The 23,198-nt window shown below is 42.2% G+C and overlaps 5 protein-coding genes across 5 annotated transcripts; 2 read left to right on the top strand and 3 right to left on the bottom strand.

The window, feature by feature from the left end:
• Nucleotides 1-17: 17 nt before the first annotated feature.
• On the bottom strand, nt 18-1,643 carry MELLADRAFT_108378 (uncharacterized protein; the record flags this gene model as incomplete). The annotated part of the gene is made up of 1 exon (XM_007412132.1): nt 18-1,643. One exon carries the CDS (start codon nt 1,641-1,643, stop codon nt 18-20), a length of 1,626 nt encoding a protein of 541 aa, XP_007412194.1.
• Nucleotides 1,644-8,039: 6,396 nt separating this feature from the next.
• MELLADRAFT_64815 (uncharacterized protein) lies at nt 8,040-8,973 on the bottom strand (the record flags this gene model as incomplete). The annotated part of the gene is made up of 2 exons (XM_007412131.1): nt 8,040-8,048; nt 8,071-8,973. 2 exons carry the CDS (start codon nt 8,971-8,973, stop codon nt 8,040-8,042), a joined length of 912 nt encoding a protein of 303 aa, XP_007412193.1.
• Nucleotides 8,974-9,263: 290 nt separating this feature from the next.
• On the bottom strand, nt 9,264-9,836 carry MELLADRAFT_64814 (uncharacterized protein; the record flags this gene model as incomplete). The annotated part of the gene is made up of 1 exon (XM_007412130.1): nt 9,264-9,836. One exon carries the CDS (start codon nt 9,834-9,836, stop codon nt 9,264-9,266), a length of 573 nt encoding a protein of 190 aa, XP_007412192.1.
• Nucleotides 9,837-16,067: 6,231 nt separating this feature from the next.
• MELLADRAFT_108376 (uncharacterized protein) lies at nt 16,068-16,766 on the top strand (the record flags this gene model as incomplete). Its single annotated transcript, XM_007412259.1, has 2 exons — nt 16,068-16,464; nt 16,615-16,766. The coding sequence occupies 2 exons, from the start codon at nt 16,068-16,070 to the stop codon at nt 16,764-16,766; spliced, it is 549 nt and encodes a 182-aa protein (XP_007412321.1).
• Nucleotides 16,767-17,948: 1,182 nt separating this feature from the next.
• On the top strand, nt 17,949-18,428 carry MELLADRAFT_108375 (uncharacterized protein; the record flags this gene model as incomplete). The annotated part of the gene is made up of 1 exon (XM_007412260.1): nt 17,949-18,428. The coding sequence occupies one exon, from the start codon at nt 17,949-17,951 to the stop codon at nt 18,426-18,428; it is 480 nt and encodes a 159-aa protein (XP_007412322.1).
• Nucleotides 18,429-23,198: the final 4,770 nt, after the last annotated feature.

The following is a 23,198-nucleotide window of genomic DNA, read 5'->3' as shown; positions in this document are numbered from 1 at the left end:
GATCCCGAGAAGGCGAACTAGCGGTCATTAGTAGTTGTACAACTATAGAACATTGCCGCTCCACTGTCAAGTAGGACTTCTACCTTTTCTCCTTTACTTAGCAAAGCTGATGTTATGCAGTGTTGCCCTGTTGTGTGTGCTCTGCCTCTCTCGGGTTTGGACATCATTAGTCTTGCATCGGATACCTGCGATGATGATTTCTCGCTCTCTTCCCATACTTGGGGTATTGATGCTTGTGACTGCAGTTCTGCTATGTCCAACCCATCCTTGTATTCAACTGTAATCGTAGCGATACGGTTCTGAGGGTATGTTTCGTATGCTTCGTCCCATATCTGTTGGGGTATAATTGGAAACTTAAATGTTTCATTCGTTGTTGTTGTCCGTATCTTGCAGCATGATCTTCCTTTCAAGTGCATGGAGAACCGAAATTCTCTCAAATCTCTACTACCTAGTATCATGTGATCCAGACTGTCATCGTTCAAGACTCTAAAGTTCACCGCTAGAAAACATGGCTTATGCGCATGTTCTAGCTTGATCGGTATCGATATATTTCCTAATATATTCCTATCTTTAGAGTACATGTCGTCTCCTCTAACTGTCTTCATGTCTGTTCGCCACGTCGGCCAGTATCTATTCAATACTTTCGTAGATGCCACTGAGGGTTCGATACCTGTGTTCAAAAGCATGTTACTGCTGAACCCTGAGATGCTTATGGCGACGAAGATTCTGCTCTCTGGGCTCTCAAACTCGTCTCGTTCAATGAATGGTGGGGGAATGACTGATAGGTTTGCTTCCTCAGCTATCCTCAAATTCTTGGCTAAATCTTTGATAGATAAAGTTGGTTCCTGTATCTGTACCGTTTCTTCTACTATCTGCTCTGCAGGAGGTACAGATTCGTTTTCTTGATACGTTCCTATCATATCAATGTTTCCTACGCATAAGTCTAACTCGTCATCTTCCGAGGATTCCGATCCTTCTTCCCCTATTTCGTCTGATTTATCTGTCAAGTCTTCGTTACCATACTCGGCATCTGTATCATTGCTTATAGCATGAATGGGTCTCTTCTCAAACCTACCTCCTCTAGTATTATCATTCCGAAATGCTACTTTCCCAGTATTGCCACTTGGAGTTTTACTTTGCTTATAATCTCTATATTTCCCGGGTTCTTGTGACTTCGGATGTTCAGTAGATTTATAGTCTTTGAAGCCGGATGCTCCTTCCCGTCTCGTAAAATTACTACTTCGGTTGTCCCTCATCTTCTGAAGGCTTCTGCACACCGAGGTGTTTGTTACTACGTCTTCAAATATTATAATAAAGGATTCAAAGTCTGATCGGTCGATTATACGAGATTGAACTGCATGTTCAATATCCCCGTTACACAGGCTCAACACTTTGTCAATTTGTTCACTAATTGTAAGAAACGGCCATGCTGCGTCCATTCTTCTACGCTGAAGTAGGAGCCACGCCGTTGGCTTTTCCCTGTTTTCCCATTTGAAGGTGTCTCGGTCGAATGCCATTGCCATTTTCCTCTTCCAAGTGGGCGTACCAAAGTGATCCATAATCATCTTTTTCCATTCTTTCCAAGATTTATTCTTACAGTTCCTCCTCTTCACGGTGTCCCAACTTCGAGCAGAATGTGTCATTACCACTCCTAATTTACAAATGATCAGCGCGTCTGAGAGACATGTGTCCTCCTGTGTGTTATCTATCCATTCCAACCATTCAAGGTGATTATATTCCCTAGTGATGGTTACTCTCAATCTGATATATTCACTGATGTTTTGTTTGAAGCTATCTTTGTTATGAACTGGTTCTATTTCACTTGAGTGACATATTCACATTACATGTCACAAGCTCGAGAACCATCTTATAGTTGTAGATACATTGCCTGTACAGATTTTCCCTCATCCGACAATCCACATAGGAAGACTGGTAATAGATACAAATCCTCACCAGAACTCCCTTGACCCTCGTCGCCGAAAACCCCCAAGTCTGTCCATAACATATTGTCGGATCTATAGACGAGACTCAAGGACTATAGATAGATCACCAAGAAGAAACAAGTAGAATTGACTTAAATCGAAAGAAAACCGAACCTCAAGATTCAGAATACTAGCAAATCTCGACCTCATTAGAAAACCTTATCTAGATCTCAGAAATTCAAAGTTGAAAAGACCCAAGAAACTATTCGAAATCAAAAACCTTATTAACTAATCTGCATACGCTGAAACCGAATCCACCAGAACCTTATCTTACTTACTAAAAACTCTGTCGATCCCGACTGTGATCCCTGGACTAGCAAACGCAACCACGTCTCCATCTTACCGTGCTCCTTTAGAGGAGGAGGACTCTGATAGTGAAACTCCGATCCCTTTTCTCGACGCCGATTCTAGCCTTACCGGTAGCGAGATCGATATGTCTGACACCAACATGACCTCTCTCGAAGACATACAACGCAAGCTTGCGGAGCTTTCCACCTCATTGGCTGAAGAACGCCTGATGCGAGGACAAGCTGAAGCCAGATACCAGCAGTCCGAAGCTCGTTTAGCGGCGTTGGAATCCCGAGGCCCATCTGCACCTGCTGCAGCCACTCAACCACCCACTGCGCCACAGCCACCACCAGCTGAACCGGTCCTGAAGGGCCCCAAAGTCTCGACGCCTGATAAATTCAACGGCGCTCGAGGCGAACCCGCAGAGATCTTTGCGAGTCAAGTCCAGCTCTATATGCTGGCACACCCCTACCTCTTCCCCGACGACCGAAGTAAGGTGGTTTTCTCGCTGTCTTACCTCACGGGAGCAGCCAGCAGTTGGGCGCAACCCTTGACAAAGGAGTTATTCGACCCCGCTACCGCCCACCTCGTAACCTTTGAACGCTTCGTTACAAATTTTAAAGCTATGTATTTCGATACTGAGAAGAAATCGAAGGCGGAACGCGCGCTGCGAAACTTATCGCAGAAGACCACCGTGGCCGCGTATACCCATGAATTTAACATTCACGCAACTTCTACTGGCTGGGAAACTCCGACGCTCATTAGTCAATACGAGCAAGGTTTGAAAAAGGAGATTAGAGTGGCAATGGTTATGACGCAAGAGGATTTCACGTCAATTGAACAAATCACTAATTTAGCTATCAAGATAGACAGTAAATTACACGGCGCGACCAACCCAACCTTCCATACGCCAAGCACGAGTGCAGGAATCTCAGACCCCAATGCCATGGATTTATCAGCCGCCTACGTTAGATTGTCCGAAGAGGAACGAGCACGACGTATGCGAGCGGGTTTATGCTTCCGCTGCAATGGCCAGGGTCACATCTCCAGCGCATGTCCCGATCGTAGAGCTAGTAGGAAAGGGAAGGGTCGAGGTGGTTATCAATCAAAAATAGCTGAATTGGAAATTAAAGTCGCAGAGTTGAGTAATCAGAGGGTGAATCATACCAGTAGTTTAGAAGGAGTAGGACGAGCTGAAACTTCAAAAAATGGAGAAGCTCAGGATTGAAGGTTGTGCCCATCCTGAGCCACCTGGAGAATTTGTCATCAATTAATGTGGGATCTAGTAGAATGAACTTGTGCAATACAAACGACCCGCGCATTTTTTTACACACCACATTATCCATGTCCCAAATTCCCCGAGCCACACCGTCCCAAACATTTCCCGCTACGTTCCTCATTGATTCAGGTGCTACGCACGATGTGCTCAGTGAATCATTTGCCTACCACGCTGGCTTGATAGCCGGTGCTGATCGACATGACCAATTGATCACTGGATTTGACGGCTCTGAGAGCCGATCTTCCTTCAAGACCCACCTTTTTATCAAATCCGACCCATTACCGACCCCATTCATCATTACAAGACTCAAAGACTCGTACGACGGCATACTTGGCATGCCATGGATCAAGAAAAACTTTCACCTGATTGACTGGAGTAAAAGTATGGTACACCCAGCCGAGACTCACGTTGCAACCACTTCATTGGTTTCGTATTGGCCGAAAACACCCTTATCTGGCCACTCGTTGGACCCCATGAGGGACGCTAGGCACAATTACGAGGGGATGTGTGTCAATTCTGACACGTTAGCATCCCCGCAATGTGAGTTCGAGAGTCCAGTTAATCCTAATCACCTTGAAACAGATGACAACCCTCTATCTCCCGATAGTTCCCCCCTTATCACGATTACACCCACCACAAACAACGAAAACCACGAACACATCACGACACAAGACCCGGATACGAGCATTGCGGCCGTAGTGAATACGGCCTCGTCCGTCCCGCCACAGAACCCCGACGATCCCAAGGAGGAGCCTCAGGGGCACGCAAGGAACAGTGACGAGGGGGCTAATGTCTTTTTAGATATATCAACGCCCCCGCAATGTGAGTTTATTACTGATTCCAACCCATGTTCAACCCGAACAGCTGGCAAGCCTGTTTCTCCCTTGAATAACACATCAATCCAGGTCACAGCAGCCAAGACGTCCTGGTCAACCTCAGCACGACTCGCCGCCGACAAAAAGAAACTCGAACCCGTCAAAGCTCTAGAGGAAATTGTCCCGTCTAGGTATCATAGGCACTTACACATGTTTAGGAAGTCCAATGCCCAACGCCTACCCCCGAGACGCCGCTACGACTTTCGTGTCGAACTGATACCAGGAGCTCAACCGCAGGCTAGCAGGATAATTCCATTATCACCAGCCGAGGACGCTGCTTTGGAGGAATTGGTGAATTCAGGCTTAGCCAACGGGACTATCCGTCGAACCACTTCGCCATGGGCTGCCCCTGTGTTATTCACAGGGAAGAAGGACGGCAATCTGCGCCCTTGTTTTGATTACCGTAAGCTCAACGCCCTAACCGTCAAGAACAAATACCCACTACCGTTGACTATGGACTTAGTCGACAGTTTGCTGGATGCCGAAGACTTTACCAAGCTTGATATGCGCAATGCGTACGGTAATCTTCGAGTAGCAGAGGGTGATGAGGATAAACTGGCCTTTATATGCAAACAAGGCCAGTTTGCACCTCTGACTATGCCTTTTGGGCCAACAGGCGCCCCTGGTTATTTCCAATACTTTATTCAAGATATCTTATTGGGACGTATAGGTAAAGACACCGCGGCCTTCTTGGATGACATTATGATTTATACAAAGCCTAAAGTAGATCACAAAGGCGCTGTTGATGGCGTACTTGACGTCCTATCCAAGCATACACTCTGGCTGAAACCCGAAAAATGCGAGTTCTCGAAGAAGGAAATTGAATACCTTGGCCTTATTATCTCTAAGAATAAAATCAGAATGGACCCGACGAAAGTGAAAGCCGTCAAAGAATGGCCAGCACCCCAATCAGTATCTGAACTCCAACGCTTCATTGGATTCGCCAATTTTTACCGACGTTTCATCGACCAATTTTCAAGAACCACAAGACCACTTCATAATCTGACCAAGCTCAACGCGCACTATGTCTGGGATGAAAAATGCGAAAAAGCCTTTGAGAGCCTGAAGACCTCCTTCACCACCGCACCCGTACTGAAGATAGCCGATCCATACAAGCCGTTTACTCTGGAATGTGACTGCTCCGATTTTGCATTAGGAGCAGTGCTATCACAACGCAGCGAGGACGATGGAGAACTCCACCCAGTAGCTTACCTGTCCAGATCACTAGTCCAAGCTGAAAGGAACTACGAGATCTTTGATAAGGAACTACTGGCGATTGTCGCGTCTTTCAAAGAGTGGCGCCACTACCTGGAGGGAAACCCCAACCGCCTAGATGTGATAGTCTACACGGACCATCGTAACCTGGAGTCTTTCATGACAACCAAGCAGCTTACCCGCAGACAGGCTCGATGGGCGGAGACACTGGGCTGTTTCGATTTCGTGATTAAATTCCGACCCGGCAGTAAAGCTACCAAACCAGATGCCTTATCTAGAAGACCGGACCTGGCGCCTACTAACGAGGAAAAATTGACCTTTGGCCAGTTGTTAAGACCCGAAAACATCGGCCCAGACACGTTCCCGGTCGAGCTTGCTAGCGTAGAGGGGTTCTTCGAAGATGAAGTGGTTGCACTCGACAATTCTGAGCACTGGTTTGAGGTGGATGTATTGGGCATCGCTGAAACTGACACTAAGGCACCGGACATTCCTACGGATGATCAAATTATACAACGAATCAGAGACGCAAGCAAAGAGTGTGACAGGATAGGGGAACTGATGAACGCAACCTTGAACCCGATATCAGCCAAGACGAAAGCAGCTTTGAAGCATTACAAAGTACAAGATGGTATCCTCTACAACCAAGGTAGAATAGAGGTACCTGACGTCGACGACATCAAATACTCAATACTAAGAAGCAGACACGACTCATTGCTTGCGGGCCACCCAGGTCGAGCAAAGACTCTCGGATTGGTCAGGAGAAGCTTCATCTGGCCATCTCAGAAAGCGTACGTCAACAGGTACGTGGACGGTTGTGACTCTTGTCTAAGGGTTAAATCAACCACACAGAAACCCTTTGGGACTCTGGAGCCATTACCGATACCGGCTGGCCCGTGGACGGATATCTCATATGACCTTATCACCGGCCTCCCTGCATCAAACGGCTACGACAGCATATTAACCGTGGTGGATAGATTAACGAAAATGAGTCATTTCATTGCTTGTACTGAATCAATGTCGGCTGAAGACCTAGCAGATCTCATGATGAAGAACGTATGGAAGCTTCATGGAACTCCCAAGACGATAATCTCAGATAGGGGTAGTATTTTCATTTCACAGATCACGGAAGAAATTGACAAACGCCTAGGTATACGCCTTCACCCGTCAACCGCTTTCCACCCACGTACAGACGGTCAAAGCGAGATCGTCAATAAAGTAATCGAACAATATTTACGACATTTCGTTAAATATCGACAAGACGATTGGGAAAGTCTACTGCCCACAGCTGAGTTCTCGTATAACAACAAAGACCATGAATCCACGGGCATTTCACCGTTTAAAGCTAACTATGGATTTAACCCATCATTCAACAAAGTACCATCAGCTGAACAGTGTGTGCCAGCAGTAGAGAAGAGGATGCAAACACTCGCCGAAGTGCAATCTGAATTAAATCAATGTTTAGAATTAACTCAAGAGAAGATGAAAGAACAATTTGACAAAAGAGTACAACAAACACCAAGATGGGAAGTAGGAGACCAAGTCTGGTTGAACGGACGAAACATTTCGACAACTAGGCCAAGCCCAAAATTAGAAAATAGATGGCTAGGTCCTTTCTTCATTATCCAAAAGATATCAAATTCTACTTATAAATTGAATCTCCCTCTTTCCATGAAAAGCGTCCATCCTGTATTTCATGTCTCTGTACTCAGGAAACATAACCCGGATACAATACATCAACGAAAACAACCCCCAGTCGAACCAATCATAATACAGGATGAAGAAGAATGGGAAGTCAACGAGATACTAGATTGTAGAAGAAGGTACAACAAGAAGGAATACTTTGTGAGTTGGAAAGGATTTGGCAAGGAAAACAATTCATGGGAACCCGAAATCAACCTCAAGAATAGTCAAGATTTAGTTAATGAGTTTAATTTAAAATATCCCGACGCAACAAATAAGTACAAAAGGAGAAGGCGGAAGAAGTGAGAGGGCTATGCTTTTTCCCACTGGGTTTTTTAACGCAGCCCGTGGAAAGAATGCAGAGCTTGCAAGAGGAAGCTTGGGCATTAAAGGGGGGATAATGTTATGAACTGGTTCTATTTCACTTGAGTGACATATTCACATTACATGTCACAAGCTCGAGAACCATCTTATAGTTGTAGATACATTGCCTGTACAGATTTTCCCTCATCCGACAATCCACATAGGAAGACTGGTAATAGATACAAATCCTCACCAGAACTCCCTTGACCCTCGTCGCCAAAAACCCCCAAGTCTGTCCATAACATCTCCGTTCTTCGGCCTCCGGAGATAACAATTTCTCCATTCTACCCTCAGCTTCCTGTACCTTAGTATTCGGAGTATACGGATTGCTTGTTGTATCTGGTTGATTTGTGAATCTTACTGTATCTGGTTGATTTGTGAATCTTACATCATCGTGCTGTTCGTCTTTGCGAACTGTTATATACTCTGCGAAAGGATTATTTCCGATAATTTCCTCCTTCAGATCTGTTTCTTTCTTGGCTTTGTTATTCAGCATTGATACAATTCGTGTCACATTCATATGGAGCAAAACCACTTGGTGTGCTTGATGATCTAGTTTCTCTCCTAACCTACACATCATTTCGCTAAGGTGTGTGCTATGGATCTCAATCATTTGTTTACATGCTAATCCTTGCGCTTCAATTATTTTCTCGCACTGACATTCTCCGCATGCTGCTGTGGTATTATGTCGGAGTAAGTCTTCCCGTGTCGTCAACACGTCATTCTTGATATCATCAAAATTTAGATTAAATTCGTCATTCAGCATATTTATGCCGAAATCCCATTTCTCACTGATTAAACGTATGTTCTCGTCCATCTTATCTTCTAGTGATTTCTTAAGGTTCACCATCATAGTAGGGATATCCTCTTTATGGTCTACAATGCGTGGCGATGATTTGTTTGACAAACTATCTGTCTGGAGTCTCAGTTGTTGGAATTTATTAGTCAGGCTAAAATCTCTGTCGAAAGAGGCTGCGCTTGCTTGATCTATTTCTCTTACGGGTCCTGCCGCTACAAAAGGTGAAACACTGTTTTCTGTTTCTCTGATGATGTCTTCGATGCTCTTGGTTTGAACTTTTGGTTCATTCAGTATAGTCGTGATGACTGGTGTCTTATGGCGCGGTACATTGTCTGATTTGTTCGGATTCATCGTATCTTTTCGTCCTTGGTTCAGAGGGATATTTCGTTGTTTTTCTATTTCTACAGCTTTTTGTACTACTGAAACCTCATCTGTAGAAAAATCTAGAGCTTTTCGGTTTGATACGTGTGTTTGTTCATTAGTTCTCACCATTGGGACTTGGGTACTCTCACAAATTGGAACTTGGGCTATTTCTTGTTTCAACGTTTGGCTCTCAAGAGATGGTATGTCAGTTTTTAAACTGCTCATGCTTCGATCATTATTACTTATCATGTAATCTATTTGCTTACAACCCGTAGTTGGTTGAACAACTTTCTTATCTAACGTATGTCTAATAGCAAAACTGTTTACAACTGTATCTGTTACAGGATTCTGATCACACAAGACTCTACGCGAAGATAGGAACGGACTGGGTGTAGATAAGAAGACATTATGCATTGCATCTAAGCTTGGTCTTTGTGGTTCTTCTGTTGTCCTTTGTTTTTGGACTTGCTGATGCCTTTCACTGCTCGATAGTAAGCTTTGCTGAACGCTAGCATCGAGTGCATGTTGTCGGTATCCGCTTGTGCTTGGGGAGATTTCTTGTACAGTTCTTTGGTATGTTGGTGATTGTCGTTTCGGACTGGTCCTGCCGACGACATCGACTGAGTCGGTTCTTGGGTCTCGATTTGAGCTAAGGATCGGTAGGGTCTGTTGGGGTCTGGTGATCCGTGAGGGTTCTGGTTCAATCCGATGAACCCGTTGCTCGTTTTTGCTAAGAGCTTCCTCTCTTCGACATACGGATCCCATCCCAAACTCCCCTTCTGGACTTCCTCCTTCCCTAGGATTGTTGTCAAGGCGTCGTGTGACATCTTCCACAATCCAAGAAAGATCGTGATCTGGCGGGCGTTGTTGGGATTGGTGTCCTGGGCAGTCTTCCAATTCTTGAAATTGTGTTCGTGCAAGGTGATCAGTAGACGTTGTTGTTCTTGGGGGACCGTCGGTGGTGACTGATCGACAGGTGGGTCCTCTTGCATTGCGTCGCCCTGGGATTGAGTTAACGGAACTTGCCCTTTGGTTGCTGTCACTGTAGTTGGGTCTACCGAACTGGCTCTCGATTGATCTGACTCGATCGGATTTTCTAGGTGGCATCCTTACTATCAGTTCGCGCTCAGAAAAGAATAGATAGCAGTAGTTGTTATCTACCAGGTTGACCTATAGACAAGATCTTTGATGTCTTTGTGTGGGTTGTACCCGTTATACGATCCTGGGCTTGCTGGTTGTTGGGGTTCAGGACTGACGAGTTGGATGGGGTTCTGCCTACTGCCTGTAAGTCCTTTGTTAGAGCTGGATTGGGCTGGTGCGTGTTGCTCACTAGGTGAACAAGGTTTTTATTTAGTACGCTTAATCTTTTCTTACAAAAAGAAAAATTGTCGTACTAACTTGTATTCCTCTGATTCCAATTTACTTGCTAAGGCTTTCAACTTCTTACCCAGTCTCCAGAGGTCTCTATACAGGTTTGCTGGTGTCGGTTCTCCTGAGATCTTGATTCTGACGAATGCGAAGATTAAATTTCCTAAGGTTTTGTTAACTTCTAGCACTGCCAGCATTAAAGAGGTTCCCATATGGGAATATGGGTTGTGGGGATCAGACCGCCATTGTAATATATGTAGTCACAAAGGCTGTCTGATTCCTACGACCCATATTCCCATCTGGGAACCTCTTTAATGCTGGCAGTGTAGGAGCTCCGATAACGCTAGGTGTACTGCGTCCAAAATTTTGAATAATGGTAACAAAAAGGAAGAGTACTATGGTAGTTCTTAGGAGATATCCTAAGGCTAATTGATCAAATCGAAAAAAGAAAACAAACAACAAAAACTTTCTGACTAATAACTGGAAAAAAAAAATTGATGATTTTTTTATGGGTTTTTAATTGGTTTTTTGGAACTAAAAGCGAAAAAATGATAAAAAAAAAACTGAAGCACGTGTTTTTCTTGTTAGTCTCGGGCTATTAGCACTCGATGAGGCCCCCAATTGTCAGGGTGGCTAATGATATGACGTACAGAAAGGTCTAGTCTATCAACTCCGTACGTGAGTCCTGACAAGTTATTCCGCTGGTCACGGGGAATACACACTGTTCCTTCTAGTAGAGTTGTTAGAACCGAACAGAAGGATGTTAGCTAATGATTCAATCTCCTTGGTTCCTTGGTAAGGTACTTCGAACTACAGGCCCACTGCTTGTTTAGCAGATGATAGCTGGTCTGGCCTGAGCCGTAGTTCTTCTCAAGTCCTAAGACAATGAGTAGCCTGCGATCAAATCGACAGGGATTTTGCCAACCAAGAGGTCACAAAAACTGGGTCCTTGACCAGTAGAAAATGAAGAAACTGACTAACCTAGATTACGTTCGAAGGATAGGAGTTCTCTAGAATTTTAGCTAAGAAGTTATAAAGAAAATTTGACGCTGATTTAGAATCTGTTGAAATATAAGGGTCTAAAGTTATTCTTTGGGAATTTCTTTCAGAACGGGTATTTCAAAAGATAAGGGATCTCCTAGTTTTAGATGTGATCTAAATAAAAGATAGCAGTGGTAAAATCAGGTGCCGTCTTTCTATCTTGCTTATCAGTCGGGTATTTATACTCCTAGACTCTACTCGTATCGCTTGTGGTTGACCATAGGTTTCTTTTCTCTGGAGCTTACTGCTCCGAACTAATACCTCTTGATTTTACGTAAAGTGAATTTAATTTGTTGAGTCTTCGACACTACACCTTAACTCGTCTACTTCTCCATTGACAGATTCTCAGGATTGGTCTCTTGGCAACTTTGATTAGTTAGATAATCATCATTAGCTTGTGAGTCGTCTTAGTATCAATTACTTCATGTTCTTCCTTGGCATTAGCTAATCTATAGTATTCTTTATCAACCTTCTTACTAGTAGTTTCATAAGCGTCCCTTTTCTCCGGCCTAGTCTCTTTCATCGGTGACTCGGGTGTTCTTTACTATTCTTTCGAGAACTTCTCTAGCTAGGTCATTCCTTAGATTAGAGAAGGTAAGAATATGGTTCTTTAGATTTTAGATGTTAATCTCTAAAATGCATATGTTTGAATGTCTTTTTTATACGACCTTTGAAACTAGGTCTAGAAGTTGTAATTTTATTAAAGTATAGTATCACATGTGCTTTCCTCTTTATACTTATGGAAGGAAATGAAAATTTTATTATTTATTTTTATTATTAAAAGTGTAGCTCTTCTGGCTCTTCCTGCTTGAGAGCTTGGGAGCTGACAGGGGGCTTGTTGAGGCATGCTGGCTGTGAGACATGTATTCTACTGAAGCAAAAGAGCCCATATTGTTAATTATCTTTGAGGAAAATTAAGAAACATGAAGAGTCCGTTTTGGATCACCTTCTGCCCAGCTGCTCTCAGCTGCTTCATGGTCAATCAAAAGAAGGGGTGATGAGCTGGACTGGGAGTGGGAAGGCTTGTTGAACCTGGAGAAAGAGCTCATATTGACAAATCCTTTGATAAGCAGTTGGAGGTGTAACACAATTTGAATGGAAGTAGAGAGATGAAATTGACCCATAGCAGTTCAAGCCGTCACCCGGAACCGAAAATCCGACGGATATCCCTCGGAGCAACCGTCGGACCCGGGTGACGGATAGGACCTTCCAACCATCCGGTGGCCGGATAACCGGTCGGTCCGGTAGTCGAATGAAGGGGCCAGAAAAGCTGATTTTTGACGGATATCCGGCGGATATCAGTCCAAAAGGCAGGCGTGTATTTCATATTGTTGTAGGTTAAAACATAATAAAAATTTGTAAAAAAAACAAGCGGGGTGACCACAAATCAAGCACTATTTTCATCACCATCAAGTTCAATAAGAGTAGGAATTTTCAAAGGCCCAAAAATTCGGTGCCAATCTTTTACGCAAAAAAGTGTCTCAACATGCAGACTTGACAAGCTACTACGCTGAGAGCCCAAGATCCGTTTAGTTTTATTAAACTGGCCCTCTGAAGGACAACTAGTTGCTGGAATAGCCAGATACACCATCGCCATATTGGCCAAACCAGGATAGATGGACATGCGTTCTTTCCAAAATGTCAACACATGAGTGTCACGGCTTTCAAGCTTGTCGCCGAGGTATTGAGCAACCTCACTTTCTATTGAATGCTCTTGTGAGTTGTCTCGAGTGTGAAAGATTGCGTCTTCAAAATATTGTGAGGTAGACGTTGCAAGAGGTGATTGTTTGGTAGAAATCGATGTGGTAATCGGTGCTTCGGTTTGAAATTTCCTGGCCTCGCCTTCAAAAGTTGACCTAAAGTCTGAAACATAGACATCATACTTGGCAAAGAGCATTGCTCGTTCCTGGTTCAATGAATATTTTGATCAGTACAAAGATGAAGTAGAAAGATTAGATTGGTACTAACTTGGAAATAGTTTAACTTGAGACGAGGATCCAGTATGGTGGCACAGATTGGTGCCGGTTTGGTGAGCACTTTCTTGAAATAATCTTCAAGTTTAGCAATCATGCTTTTGGATGCAGGTTTCAATTGATCGAAATCATATCGTCCAGCAACCTATTAAAGTTGAACAAATTAGCAAATGGTGATGTGATTTTGATTTAAAAAAAGGCTTACCGAGTTGAGTCCTTGTAAAACTACAATATATATAGGGACGACTTGATGCATCGTTGGGAACTTTGATTTACAAAGTATCTCAGTGGCTTCACTGAGCGGTTCCAAGAATTCACACATCTGTTGGACATAATTCCACTCAAGAGGTAAGAGAGCGTATTTTTTGAAATCTTGACCCTTGCAAAACTCATCGCATGAGTCTTTGAGACGTAGAAGCCTTCTAAACATGTGATACGATGAATTTCATCTCGTTGGAACGTCGACCACAAGTCGAGTTACAACTTCAAGGTTAGTGTTTTTTTTGGCTGGAGCTTGCCGAACGTGATCAATTGTCGGATCTTCTAACATATAGTTAATTGCATCCTGGTCCGCATCGTCCACAGAATCGGTAGGATGTTCGACAGCACCGGTGGAGTTAGAGGCAGCTGCAGATGCCATTGCCACAGCGACTTTGTGTCGCATCTTGACGATGTTAGCAAACACTTGAGCACGTTGAGGACTTGAGCGGGTACATGTCACTAAACCATGGCATCGATTATAGATGGTCTTGAGATTAACTTGATACACATCGGGTGGGTCAATAAGATCGTGGATGTTCGAATTGGATGCAGCCTCATTGTCATCGAAAACCTTGCCAAACACCTTTAAGCCTTCTTTCGCGGCGAGGTTGATGACATGAGCTACACACCCATGTACCTGGGTGGTATGATCAAAGTCAATGCCTTCAGTCGAACCAATTTCGCGTCCGATTGCGGCATTCGTGCTGATGTTGTCCGCGGTCATCGCACTCAACTTCTTTGAGAGATCGTATTTGTTCAAATAATTGATGATGATACCAGCAAAGTTTCTTGCATCATGTGCACCTGGAGTTCATTCAATCAGTCAAATTGAATTGGCTGAATCAAAAGGAGTATAAAACATACCTTTTATTTCTGCAATACCTAGGCTAAGATCCAATAATTCCCAGTTTTCGTTGATAAAGTGACCAGTGAGTGACATGAAGGGTACGTTGTTTGGCGAAGTCCAGGCATCTTGAGTTATCGCAATCGATTTGCAAGGTCCAAAGTAAGACTTCTTGATGAAGTCTTTGTAATAATAATAAATTCTACGCATGATTAGCAGTTGCAGTCCGTTTGCCTAGCATTCCGGATACATGAGGGCTACAGAGTGCCAAGAGCTTTTGAAAAGATGGTTTTTTGACTATTGAAAAGGGGAGATCACAATCGGCGATGAAATAACAGACACTCGTCTTGAGACTGGTGGTGTTGAGTTTATTCTTACACAAGTTAAAAAGATTCTACGTAAGTATCGATAATGATTTTTCTTTCAAAAGAAGTACAACTCACAACATGTGCTGTTTTGGCTTTCTTGAAAGCGCCAATGATGTTACCTTGATCAGGTAACATGCCATTGCGGACGCCGTGTTTGATTTCGAGGTGATTCTTCATAGACAATGTACTGCCCTTCTTATCACGGGCTAACTCCTTCCCGCAGTCCTTTCCGTCCGCCATTTGAAAAAAACACTTATTGAAGTCTTTATCTGGTAGCTTTTTGAAATACCTCCAAACCCAGCTCGTATTCGGACGAGAAGTTGTATTTGATGTGTCTCCGATATTGGAATGATCGGCTTGTGAGGCTGTGTCTGTAATGGTCCCTGGGCCTGAAGACATATTGATTTAAGTTTAATTTGAAGGTGATTAGGTGGTACGAGGTGGTTTCTGAATAACTATAATAGAGATGATTGAGCGGTAATTCCATCAAGAATCGAGATTCTGTGAATGTCAATTCTTGATTCCCAGTTCAATTTGAAAAAAAAAATCTAAAAAAAAAAATAAGGTCTGAGACTTGAGTGAGGGCACTTCGGAAGATGGAAAAAGAAAAAAGCGAGATATGGCCCCGGGACGGCCAAAGAACTACCCGGGTAGCCCCGGTTTTGGGTTCAATTCCCAGCTACGGAGGTTTTTTCGACCAGATTGCCGGATATCCGCCGGATATTTGGCTCGGTTGTTGAATGGATGATTTTTGAAAAAAAAACCGTCCGGTTTTTCTCCGACGAGTCCGGATACTGTAAATACCCGTCGGGTCGGTGCTCGGAATGCCCAGAGGTCGCCGGATAGTCGCCGGATAGTCGCCGGGTGACGGCTTGAATAGCAGTAGATGAGATTTTTGACATGAGCGCAAATTGATATTGATCAACCAAGAAAAAAAATGTTGAGAGTCTTGAATTGGGCTGATTGTCAACTCTTCATTATATCAAGATCTTCAGTGTCCTTCTTATACAAAATACTTGGCATGTATATTGATAAAACCTGTAACAAAGTGGATATTTACTTGAATTCAATGCAACAGGTGCCCAAAGGAACGACGGCACCTGTGTAGTTCCATAGAAACTCAGGGATGAACGGAAAGAGGCACAACCCGGTACCAGAATAGAGGTACCGGACCAAAAGACATACAGTCTTGTGAAGACTTCGAAAAGGTGGAATTTCAAATTTGAAATTCTACCTTAGAGAAAACTTTCCTTCATCCCATCTTCACTATCTTCTAGAATAAAACAACAGGTAACAAACACAATCTCATTATTTCAATTAGTCAATTTTCTTTTAGATTATATTACATAAAATCTTAGATCCACAAACATGTCAGCTCAAGAATTTGCAAACAACTGTAACAACACAGACCTACCACCAAAAGGGACAGCACTGACTACCGTCATGTCAGAACAAAATGAAAAGGAACAATCTTCGAGTAAAACACGTGGAGGAAGAAAAGCAAAAGGAAAGAAAACGGAAATTAATATAGAAGTTAGACAAGAAGATAGTGGAGGTAGGAAAGAAGATGGAGATAGAAGAAATGATGAAGGAGGAGAAGAAACAAACGAATTAGAAGAGAAAGAAGATGGCGGAAATAGAATGGAAGGAGTAGAAATGGAAGATGACAGACTTAGAGATGGAAATTTACGAGAAGATAGACAAGGTCTTGGTCAATTCGAACATTTGATAAATGATAATCAACGAGGATTAGTAACAGGTTTAGGTTAGTACTGATGACAATGTTTGAACATACCTTTCTTTTTGTTATCCCCTTCTTTCTCTCTCTATTATTCCATTCTTTCTATTATGTCATTCTTCCTATTTCTGTTATCCCAGTTTTCCTTTTCCCCCTCCTTTGTTTCGGTGATCACAGTCTTTTCCGAAATAATCCAACATATCCAAAAAAAAGAAAAAAAAGTGATCGAGGTCATGAGTCTTAGTTATAAAGCAGAAAGACTGATCATACCTAGAATTAGTTTAAGACGTGATAAAGGAAACCTAACAGAGGTTGACCTGAAAAGATAAAACGCAGGAAACCAATAAATTCTTCAATCAATTGAAGATATGGTTGACCTATATTTGAAAAAGAAGGAAATCGAAATGATTAACCTGTATGATGTGAAAGAAGGAAATCGAAAAGATTAACCTAAAATATGAACGAAGGAAATCATTATGATTAACCTGTACCAAGAAGGAAATCTTACAGATTAACCTGAAGAACAAATAGACCGTGAAGTGAAACGTGATACTAATACAAAAAAAAAAAAAAATGTGTTCTATTTTCTGTGATTAGGAAGAGTGAATGAGGATATGGAAGAATCAGCCTATATCGAAATCAATCATAAGAAATGGATTCACAACATACAAACATCAGTTACGAACAGCAACTTAGCTCAATATGAAATCCTGTGCAAAGGTTATGAGAAATGGTGTGACAAGAACCAAACTAGACAGAAAAGTGTTGACTTACAAGATCTTGATCTCAACATAGTGATAAATAATGAGAAGAATGAAGTATCAGCATCATCAAAAGACGTTACTAAAACGAAAAATGATTCTAATACAAAAATGAAAATAGGCGACCAAGTCACTCACCTTTTAACGAATCTATCAAAATACTGGCAAGATTTAATGATTAATAAGACAGCACATGTACCGGTTTCCATCTTCTGCCCAAAATGGATCCTACAAGACGCCAACTTTATGAGGACTAGAAAAGCAAAAGTCGCAAGTTGTACATCCGATGTGATTCCATATGTCGGCTCACCGTACCTAAATGAATTCAGACTAAGTTTTGCTGAATGGTCGATTCGATATAACCTCATGGTGAAATACCAAGAAGAAAAGTTTGACAAACTAGATAGTCAAAAAGACTCACCAATTGCTCCTCGGTTACGAGCCCATCGGGAAAACGTATTACAAATTCAAATAGACTGTTATGGAAAATGGCCACCGGCAATGAGATACGATATTGCACATAGGAGGAATGTCTGGGAGAACCGTTTAGAAAATGGTTCAATGGCAGATGTAGGAACATTGGATAAGAGATTAGCAGATCAAGCTGAGAAAGACTCGAAACATTTTAATGATTTTGCTTACGATGACAACCCTTTTGTTTTTGGAGGACCAATGCAACATGTGAATCCAATGGACGGGAAAGTCTACCCAGCACATAGTTCCTGGGATACGGTTGGAGCATTAGCCAATATGCAAGTCGAGATGCTGACAGGAAGGAATTTGAAAGTCTGGAATACTAACCAACCAGCGAATCCGAGTACATTGTCCTTAGAAAGAGGAAGCACTGGAGTTATAAGATCAGAAAGAGGTTATAAAGGAAACAAGTTTGATCCAGATTATCACAAGAAACAACAAAAACAACATCAAAACTATCATACTAGTCAAAATTATTATCAGAACAACAATCAACCCTATGGGTATAATAATAGAAATAACGCACCAAATCAAAATCATAGTAATTTCTTCCAAAATCATGGAACTTACACATCCAACCGAGGAAATGGGAGAGGAGGAAATCATCAAAACTCAATTGGTCGTGGAAACCAGTACCATCAAAGTGGGGAACGACCATCCATCGGTCCCGGGAGTTTCAATAGATTAATGAGTGAAAACAACGTGACTAAAGGTGCTGAGAATGGAAATGTACCAACAGCTTCTAGTTCAAAGTGAGTAAAAAAAAAAAAATCTTGAGAGACTAGTATACACACATCATTGTAATTGTTGCTTTCATATCTAAGAATTTGTGTTTCACTTTGGGCGCGTCGTAATTTTGTTTCTTTTTCAATTATGGGTTGCAGGAATTGTGAAAGAATATAAACTGATGTAAGGTGCTGTTGTTCTGGTGTTGCAAATTTCTGTTCTACTGTTCTGCTATGAAATCTACTTGGTTTGATTTAGAAACTTTGCCTGTGAAGAGGAGACACGTAGTGTATCAATTGACATGAGACCGCGAGATCAAACTAGAAACGTGACAGTTACCAACAACCCTGACGACCTGATAACTAAAGAACATCAGAAAGAATGTCATCAAAAGAATCATATTGATTATCATCTGAATGACCCACAAAACATACGAGACTGGCCGACCAAAGTAAAGAGCGAGATGAACCTAAAAGAATGGAAGAATCTATTAGATGGTTGCGGATTGTCGGAGAAATGGGGAAAAGTATGGATAGGACTTACAGAAGGTTTTCATCAAGGAATCCCACAACACCTTCTAGGAGACCTTAAATGGTATACCCCCGACAATCACAAGTCTGCACTCTTGGTCCAAGATAAAATTATGAATAATCTGATGAAAGAAAGGAAACTTGGACGGATTTTTGGACCATTTACCCACGACTTTGTATACCAACGATGGGGATTCTTCCGGTCAAACCCCATGGGGAGTGTGACGAATAACGATGGATCTTTAAGAATGATAAATGACTTATCTTACCCTAATAGTAACCATAAGAGACATCAGCATAAACAGAAACAGGAAATAGGAAAGACAGTCATGGAAGGTGAAGAAAATGAGAATGAAGAAGAGGAGATATGGCGATCAGATGGGGCGAAAGAAATTATAGAAAACTTACTGTACGACAAAGAGGGCGAGGAACTCCCATTGGTAAATTCATTCGTAGATAAAGATGACTTTACGACGACCTGGGATGACTTTAACGTAGTCGCAGGCTATTTCAAAAGGAATATGAGTATTAGGTTATTGTTAGCAATCTTCGATTGGCAAAAGGCTTACAGACAGGGTTCGACTCACCCATCGCAATGGAAATTTCTCACCATAAAAGATTTCCAAGGAAACATATGGATTGACACTAGGATACCATTTGGAGGAGTAGCGGGTTGCGGTACTTTCAGATGGTTAGCTGACGCGTGGAAAGATATAATCATGAAATTGTTAAAAATAGAACAAGTTTTTCGGTGGGTGGATGATAATATGTTCATCAAGAAAGAGGGTGATGTGTTGAATATGGAAGATGTGGTCCAAATTAGCGTAGGAATGGGAGTTCAGTCGAATGCGGAGAAGTTTGTCGACTGGGCAATAGAACAAAAGTACCTTGGATTCGTTTGGAATGGAATAGATAAGTCAGTACGGTTACCAGAAGAAAAGAAGATTGAAAGATTAGAAAAATTAGAGGAACTACTCACACCAGAAAAGAAGTTTAGTAAGTTAGACATTGAAAAAATCATAGGACAGCTGAGTCACATGACATACATCTTACCATTCATGAAATGTTACCTTTGGGATTTATATTACTTCGAGAAATCATGGTTTAATCCAAGAGCAATGAGGCAATTAACACATGGTGCCACAGAAGAATTAAAGGAATGGCAATCTGAACTTTTGAAATTCGATAGACTACAGTTGAAACCAGATATAGAACCCACTGAAATCGGATGGGTGGGAGACGCGAGTACAGGGTTCGGCGTCGGTATACTGATAGGCGATAGGTGGTCCAGGATGAAGTTAAAAGAAGGTTGGAAGTCCAGGGAGATATCACAAGGGAATCGAACGCGTGACATAGCGTGGATCGAAACCGTTGCTGTTCGACTCGGCCTATTAATGCTAGAACAATTAAAACCAACTTTGAACCAAAATTTCATTGTCTATACGGATAACACCACTACACAAGCAGTAATAAAGAATCATAAGTCAAAGAATCAGCTAGTAAACAACGAGTGGAAGAGAATTCAGAAAGAACTTACTCGACTGAAGTGTTCGATCACCGCGAGAAGGGTATCTTCAGGTGAAAACGAGGCCGATAGTTTGTCAAGAGGTGTGAAGAAAGTAGGAGAAGAAGCGTTGGAAGTCAAGATAGAAATCCCGGTCAATCTCACACTGTTGCTAGAAAGAAACTGAGGTAGAGAGATGGTGATAGATCAGAAAAAGATCCAATATTTCTTGAAAGATGTGAAAGGGTAAGCAAAAAAAAAAAAGTGAAATATAACAGAACAAATACCTAGAAGGGTTGGAGGTTAGGAATAAGGTTCTGACTTACTGAAAATAATTGCTTCTCTGGTTTACGCAAACTAGGGAGTTCAAATGGAAGAGTAACCCGGTGAAAGTACACCTGTTGAGCGGAAGTTGGTCGCAAGCCACGCTAGGAAACTATAGCACGGCGATGAGGAAATTAGAGAAGTTCGGTGAGGTTCAAGGGATGAAGCAAGGAGACCTTTTACCGTTGAGCCAGGAGAGGCTGTGGGAATTCGTAGTTTGGGCAGGTAGACAATGCAATCTAAATTTAGAAGACGAGAATGTTTTAGAGAACATGAATACCAGTCACAAGATAACAGCGAAAACTCTTACCAAGTACATCACAGGCATCCGATCTTGGCACCTCTTTCATAATCTACCCTTCCCAAATGAAAACGATAAAATTGTTAAACTCTTACTGAAAGCTTCAAGCCATGCAGATGCAAAAGAGAAAGAGAAATCAACGTCAGCCCTGAAGTCAGCGGTAACTTTAAGGCACTTAGCTGAATTGGCAAAAGACTTATTGAGTGGTGATCAGAAAGAAAGGATAGCACTAACGGTGGCATTAATCGCTTTCTGGGGGATGGCAAGGTTGGGAGAATTAGTTTCAGACACTAAAGGGAAAAGATCAGTTTCGTACAAAGATGTGCTTTTTAATAGCGGAAGAACTTACATGAAGATAGCCTTATACAACGCAAAAACCGCCAAACCCGGGGAGATACAGTGGTTGAAGATTGACCAGATTCCTTCGTTATTATGTCCTTGTAAGGCGATGATACGACTGATAGATGAATACACCGTACCTTCGATACACCTACCGTTGTTCTCTTACTATGAAAAAGGGAGATTGAACACACTAGCGAAATCATCAGCAATGAACATATACAGGAAGGTGTGGAAGAAGTATGACCAAGATTCAAACCTGTCGGGTCATTCCTTCCGAATAGGAGGGGCTACGTTCCAATGGAACGACAAGCAACCATTGGATGAGATTGTTAAGGTCGGTAGGTGGGAGTCGAAAGCCTATCAACTTTATCTAAGAAAATACACGACAGAAGATATAGATGATGCAAAGATCGTTTGGGAAGCGATGAAATTGAAAATACAAGACAGGGAGAAGAGTGAAAGAGAAAAAGATTATGTCGAGTAGACTAAAAAGCTTACCGTTTTGTATTATGAGTATTAAAAAAAAAAAAAAAAAACCTTTTTTCGTTAGTTTTGGAGATAGGAAACAAAGGGGAAAGAGATAGAACATGTATAATGCAGTGAGTAGCGTACCTTTACCTATGCGGGTTGGGAGACAAGTAAAACATAAGTGAGAAGGATAAGTGAGAAGGATATTATCCAATTGAATGGAAGATCGACATAGTCAGACAGGTTTGTGGGAGAAGAAGTCGTACACAGAAGGGGAGATACGCACTCGGGACATACCGAGGCAGGCTCTCCGCAGGCTCCGGACGATACGTCCCGAGAAGAGGTAGCAGAGAGCCTACCCGGTCTGGAGACCTGCGGCCTAACGGCCCCCCCCAAACACACCATGTAGCTTAGTAGCTTAGTATTTTCTGATACTAGGTTATGTGGTAAAAGGTTGAAAGACTAGAGTAGTCACTTAGCGTGATTTGTTAAGATGAAATTAAGAAAACTGGAGAAAACGTGAAAGACAAAATATGAAATTAATATAGTTAAAAATCAAAATAAAAACCTCACACGTGAAGAGAGTTTCTATGGAATGCAACAGGTGCCCAAAGGAACGACGGCACCTGTGTAGTTCCATAGAAACTCAGGGATGAACGGAAAGAGGCACAACCCGGTACCAGAATAGAGGTACCGGACCAAAAGACATACAGTCTTGTGAAGACTTCGAAAAGGTGGAATTTCAAATTTGAAATTCTACCTTAGAGAAAACTTTCCTTCATCCCATCTTCACTATCTTCTAGAATAAAACAACAGGTAACAAACACAATCTCATTATTTCAATTAGTCAATTTTCTTTTCCATCCCACCCGCCCCAACACCCGACCACGCAGAGAGCCTACCCGGTCTGGAGACCTGCGGCCTAACGGCCCCCCCAAACACACCATGTAGCTTAGTAGCTTAGTATTTTCTGATACTAGGTTATGTGGTAAAAGGTTGAAAGACTAGAGTAGTCACTTAGCGTGATTTGTTAAGATGAAATTAAGAAAACTGGAGAAAACGTGAAAGACAAAATATGAAATTAATATAGTTAAGGGCCCGTTCGGTTCGGTCGGTCACATATTATGTGACCGACTTTTACACCAAAATTGTTACATACAGTGATATAATATATGGACCATATATTACCCATATAGTCGCTTTTACATAGCCGTTCGGTTCGAATATGTGACGTCAATATCTCATCGCACATCTTCAGATATTCGTCCAAATAGAGATACAGCCTTTGGGCTGTATCTACAGCCTCTTTCTCAATCTGCCCCTCCCCAATC

Source organism: Melampsora larici-populina, assembly GCF_000204055.1.
Source record: "Melampsora larici-populina 98AG31 unplaced genomic scaffold MELLAscaffold_29, whole genome shotgun sequence".
Lineage (NCBI taxonomy): Eukaryota > Fungi > Basidiomycota > Pucciniomycetes > Pucciniales > Melampsoraceae > Melampsora > Melampsora laricis-populina.
The sequence above is the reverse complement of the archived record's forward strand: the minus strand, read 5'-3'. Positions and strand labels throughout refer to the sequence as shown.